The sequence below is a fragment of the Capsicum annuum genome, chromosome 9, assembly GCF_002878395.1.
Source record: "Capsicum annuum cultivar UCD-10X-F1 chromosome 9, UCD10Xv1.1, whole genome shotgun sequence".
Classification (NCBI taxonomy): Eukaryota; Viridiplantae; Streptophyta; class Magnoliopsida; order Solanales; family Solanaceae; genus Capsicum; species Capsicum annuum.
In genome coordinates, this window is record NC_061119.1 from 45,629,456 (window position 1) to 45,635,694 (window position 6,239).

General features: G+C 38.9%; 1 protein-coding gene across 1 annotated transcript; it reads left to right on the top strand.

Annotated features, from left to right (window-relative positions):
• The first annotated feature begins 2,636 nt into the window (after positions 1-2,636).
• Positions 2,637-3,194, top strand: LOC107841591. The gene has a single exon (XM_016685465.2). It carries the CDS (start codon positions 2,637-2,639, stop codon positions 3,192-3,194), a length of 558 nt encoding a protein of 185 aa, XP_016540951.2.
• The last annotated feature ends 3,045 nt before the right edge of the window (positions 3,195-6,239 follow it).

Here is a 6,239-nt window from a genome sequence, read left to right on the forward strand (position 1 = left end):
AAATCTTTATAATTATTTGAATTTAAAAATATAATAAAATCTTTATTATATATTTGAATTTAAAAATAATAATACTTTAAAAGGAAAACAAAAGACACTTATTAGCTTAAATCTAGCAACCATGGTTGAAGAGTTCTAAATAAACTCTAACTATTTCAAAATAATAATAATAATAATCTATTAATAAATAATAGTAGAACTCATAATATTACGTTTAGGATGATATAATTAACAAAAAAAATATTAAACACTATATAATAATAATAGTAATAACAATAAACAATTTACTAAAAAATTATACGAGAACGCTCCTAGCAATGAGCGAACTTCCCCAAGAACACCATAACCCCCCGGAACCACCGGATAAAACTGATAACCAAATGGCTATCGACTCTACTAACAAAGTATCATACAAGGATATGGTGAAAGGAAACAATCACACTTCCATGGATTACTCCTTCTCTTGCTAGTTAGGCTCACTCCAAGAACCACCAAAGAATACAAATGGGCAAATAACACTCTCTACGAAAGATAGGCAAAGGATCTACGAACCATGGAGATTCTCAGTCATCATCAAAGCGGTGGATAGAAAATTCAACCACCAATATCTTAAGACTAAATTGACTGACATATGGAAGATTCAGGAAAGCTTTGCTCTTATAGATCTGGGTAAAGAATTCTTTACAGTGAAGTTCGCTAGTGAAGAATACCAAAAAGAGCTCTATAACAAGGTCCCTGGTTCATTGCAGGTTCCTACCTTTCCGTGCGAATTTGGGAGCCCAATTTCGTACCAACAGAATCAAGAATTCAAAGTACTGCAATCTGAATTCGTCTGCCCCATATGCCTACGGAATTCTATGACTTGGGAATTTTAGAACGCATAGGAAAAACGCTTGGAACTATGGTCAAAGTTGATGCATGCACATCCTCTACCTTAAGAGGACATTATGCACGATTATGTGTCCAGATCCCACTTGAGACGCCATTGCTAACATAAATACTCATAGGGGACCATCTCCAACAAATCCAATACGAAGGAGAGGGTTTCCTCTGCAAAGTTTGTGGCTGTCTCGGCCATACAGCTATAGGATGCAAAATCAAGCTACCGTTACCAAAAACCCAAAATGAACAGTCACCGGAGAACCCAAAAGAATCAGAACAACGCATACAAGAATGCCAAACGATTATTTTCAAACGAGGGAAAAGTCACAAGATAAACTACACTAGAAATCACATAACCAAGGCAGTTCCAGGTAAGTCTTCTAACCCTCACGATGATCGGACCGAACCCTCAATGTCCACATCTGGAATCAGTGGAGGCGAAGAGGGCAAAGCACCACTTTAGATGCTTTCTCCAGGTCAGGGTCGGCCTAATTACCAAACGGGCCAAAATGATAAATGGGCCAAGAATAATTATCCTCAACAGAATAACAAAGGGAAAGATTTGGTTAGCCCAACTCCTAAGCCCACTTCTGAGGCCCAGTCCAAGGGAACCCGAAGTCCCAATAATCAGCATAAGGTTTTCTTGACTAATATTTCTTTAGGAACTAAAAGGATAGTAATGTTAATCCCAATGCTGAGGTCTCATCACTCAACCAAAAAGTCTCCAAACCTAGAAATCCGGAACCCTCTTCTTCCTGCAATACTCCACCAGTGGCTCCTAAACCAACCAAGCAAATCACTGCTGACAGTTAAATCAAAGATATTGAAATGACTGAGGAAGGAGACACTCAGGATATTATCTCCCCTATTCATCTTCCCTCTAACACTAATTACTAACACAACAACCATAACTCCATTCCTCTCTCATGACTTTGGAGAAGAAAGATAATGAGGATTCCAACAAGCCTCCTCAACAACTCCAACCAGAACCTCATAACATTTACCACTCCACCACTACCATTAAACCACCAACAACATCTTGGCTGGAGATGGGCCTACTAGAACAAGTGGTACCTCTCAACTTGACCTGGGAAGGGTTTCACTTCCAAATCCTTATTCAGAATCCCCATTACCTAGCCCAGTTAATCATGGACGGGATAAATCAGGGGCTCAAATCATATGTTCAGAACATATAGATGACAACCCTTATGAACCTAACCAATCAACCAAATCCAATCCCTCCAACTCCACACTTGATGAATGCAGAAATGATTGCCATGAGTCAGACTCTACCCTTTTTTCCTCCCAAAAATGAGGGAACTGCTGGAACAAGGCCCTCTTTTTGTGAATGTATCTGGGGAGGTACAGATAGCCCTGACACCTCCAGGGCCTCCCCTGAATCCACCCTTAAACTGGAAAAGGGACAAAATGCTGGAAGCACTAAGAGAAGGAAATATGGAACTAGAGGAAATACTACAAACTATGAAAGTTCCAAAAATAGAAGCCATAACCCTAGAAAGGCCAATCCATTTCACATTCGAAGAGGTAACAAGTGAGATTTCAATTCTCCTTATTCCCAAAGAAATCAACAAGCTGCATCTAGAGATAGTTCCCCTATGTCCAGTGACAGGCACTTATTATAAAACCAAAATGTCACCTCTATCCAAGAAGAGAAAGAAGCAAGACTCTATAATGGGGAGGGGAAAGGAGATCCTAATGGAATCCAGGAATGGGACATACCAACCATACCAATAATGAATTGCATCATTTGGAACACTGGGGGGGCCAACAATGCTGAATTCAAGAGGCATTGCAAAGCCATGATAGAGATGCATAAGCCCATTATCCTGGCACTCCTTGAAACCAGGATGGGGGATCATAACAAGCTTGCTGAGGACTTGGGGTTCTCAAACAAAATTCAATATCCTACTGTGGGGACATCAAGGGGTCTGGTCATTATGTGGAATGATCATAATATTAGTATTAACGACATCAACATCTCCCCTCAAGGTATCCATACAACTGTTCATGTTAGCAACCCTCCTTCTTATTGGTACTTCAGTGCTATCTATGTTAGTAACCACTTCCAAGATAAAAAAGTTCTTTGGAATCAACTAACAGACCTTTCTGATACCATTAATAATGACCTTCAAATAGCCTGGTTGGTGGGTGGGGACTTCAATGAGATTCTGTCTTCCTTTGAGAAATTTGGAAGAAATAATTTTAATTCCACTAGAGCATCCCACTTTTGGGACTGCATCAACCAAAGTAACCTCATTGACTTAGGATTTAGAGAAAGCAAGTTTACATAGACTAATAAAAAGTATAGGAATAGAAGCTCCCTTATTCTTGAAAGACTAGATAGATGCTTTGCAAATCAGGCTTGAATTGATCTTTTCCCTGAAGTTTCTGTTACTTATCTCCCTAAGACTCATTCGGATCACTTCCCCTTACTGATTTATCTCAAAAAAAACCTTCCTATCAGTGTCAAGCCTTTCAGAATGGAAACAATCTAGTGCTCTCACCCTTCTTTTCCTGATATGGTTAGGCAATCTTTTGACTCTTCAACCTTAAATCTTACTCAAGCTCTAGTACAATTCCAAGAACATATTACCAGATAGAATAGAGATGTTTTTAGAAATATCTTCCACAAAAAAGGAACCTTCTTGCTAGAATTGAGGGTATTCAAAGATCTAGAGCTTACCCTCATAGCCTTTTCCTCCAAGAACTAGAGCACACCTTGGTTAGGGATTATAGCTTAATCCTTCAACAAGAATAAGAGTTTTGGAGACTCAAATCCAAGATAATCTGGCTTGCTGAAGGAGACTGCAATACCATATTCTTCCACACCTCTACTCTAAATAGGAGAAGAATGAATAGAATTAATTCTCTTAGGGATGATTCTGGGAATTGGAACTACAGAGGATATTAAGAATTCTATATTCCAATACTACAACAATCTTTATTCTACTGAGCATCATGTTGCTCCTTTGGGTTTCCAACTAAACCCATCCTCTAGAGGATCCATCTGCAAAGAAGACCACTTCAGACTTGAGGCCATTCCTGAAATTACTGAGATTAAATCTGTTGTTTTTTTCTTTAAGCTCGACAAAGCTCCTGGCCCTGATGGTATCCATCCCCTACTTTATCAAAGGTACTGGGATATCATTGGCTTGGCTGTTGTCAATTTTTACAAACAAACCTTTCATAAAGCCACTATGGAGGGGGCTGTGAACAATACCTACCTTTGTTTAATCCCTAAGTATAGGAATACCATTAACCTCAGAAACTTCAGACCTATTGTCTTGTATAATACTCAGTATAAGATCATTACCAAAATCATAGCTCATCTTTTGAAGCAACATCTCCCTACTCTAATCAGTCATACTCAATCTAGTTTCTTGTCCAATAGACATGCTGCTGATAATGCTATCATTGTCCAGGAATACATCACCCACTTTGCTAAAATGAGAGGGAAAAAAGCCAATATGATCTTAAAAATTAATCTTGAAAAGGCTTTTGACAGAATTGAATGGTCCTTCATCAGGCAAGCTCTATTCTTTTTCAATATCCCTGACAAAATAATTAAGCTCATTATGTCTGGCATCTCCACTTCCAGCATCTCCATACTTATCAATGGGGATAGGACTAACTTCTTCAAGCCTACAAGAGGGATTAGGCAAGGGTACCCACTCTCACCCTACCTTTTCATCATATGCATGGAGCTACTCTCTAGAAGGATTGATTATGAGGTGGATACTCTTAACTGGACTTCCATCTCTATTAGCAGAAAAGGCCCCAGAATCTCTCATCTCTTCTTTGCTGATGATCTTACCCTTTTTCCTAGAGCTGATGGAAAAAACTGTCATACTATCATAAATACCCTAAACAGTTTTAGTCAATATTCAAGTCAAAAGATCAACATCTCCAAATCTAAGATCATTTTTTCTAATAATTGCAACCATGATGAGAGGCTGCTCCTGGCTCAAAACCTCAAAATCAAGCCTTTACAAGACTTTGGTAGGTACCTAGGCTTCCCTATTTTCCACCAAAAGCCACTCATTAAAGATTACAACTTCATCCTTGACAATCTTAGGCAGAAGCACAGTGGCTGGAAAGCTACATTACTCAATATGGCAGGAAGAACTATTCTTGCTAAGACTTCTTTAGGAAGCATCCCCAACCATGTCATGCAATTTATTCAACTTCCTAGACAAATTCTTAAGGTCATTGACAAGATCCTAAGATACTTTATCTGGGGTTCCACATCTAACAAGAGGAAACTGCATTTAATTTCTTGGGATACAGTCACTAGACTAAAAATTGAGGGGAGTTTGGGCATCCAAAAAGCTAAGTTTAAGAACAAGGCTTTGCTTATGAGTATAGATTAGAGGTTTATTCAGCAACCAACAACTCTTTGGACTAGGGTCTTAACCAACAAATACAACTTCATTGGAACCATTCAACCTACATTAGGATCTAGGACCTAGATCAGTCTAGCGAAGGCTTGGCAGACTTGCACTGAAGCAAGCACCTGGAGTGTGAAGGATGGTCATTATGTTAGATTCTGGCTGGACAAATGGCTACCAAATAACACTCCCCTTAGGAATACCATTCAAGGCCTCCTTAATAAAAATGATGAAGATCTCAAACTTGCTGAGGTCTGGACCAACTCATCTTGGAATTTTGACAATCTTTCCATTAACCTTTCCTTCGAGACCAAGCAGCTCATTGTTAACACTTTTTTCCTAAATATCAAAAGGCCTATAGATACTCCCCTTTGGAGACTTACTGGTAGTGGGAAATTCTCTACTGCTAGTCCATACAATCATGTTTCTCAATTGGAAAAACATACTCAACGGGGCAATACTTGGTCTGGGTTCTGGAAGATCCATATCCCTAATAAAATTAAGTTTTCCCTTTGGAAATTCTTTCATAACAAACTTCCTTCCAACTTTCATCTCTCAAAAATTAGGAATCTCCAGCAGTAAATTCTGTAAAAGATGTCCCCAGGAAGAGGAGAACTTAAATCATATCTTCTTTGATTGTATCAACGCTAAGCAGCTTTGGAGAGATCTCAGTTCCAAAGCCACTCAACCCTCTAAGCTTAAGCCCACTGACTTTTCTTCTTTGAACTGCCTTACTAATTAGAAGAATGTTCGAAACCAGAAGTTTGACAAACTTCTTCTCTGGGCGGAAATACTTCCTTATTGTTTATGGACAATTTGGACAATAAGGAATACTAACAACTTCACTGGCCAAATGTATAATGCTTCCTTTAAAGACGCATATACACAAGCTGTTGAGTTCTCCCACATACACTCTGATAGTAGGCTCCCTCATACCTTAACCACTAT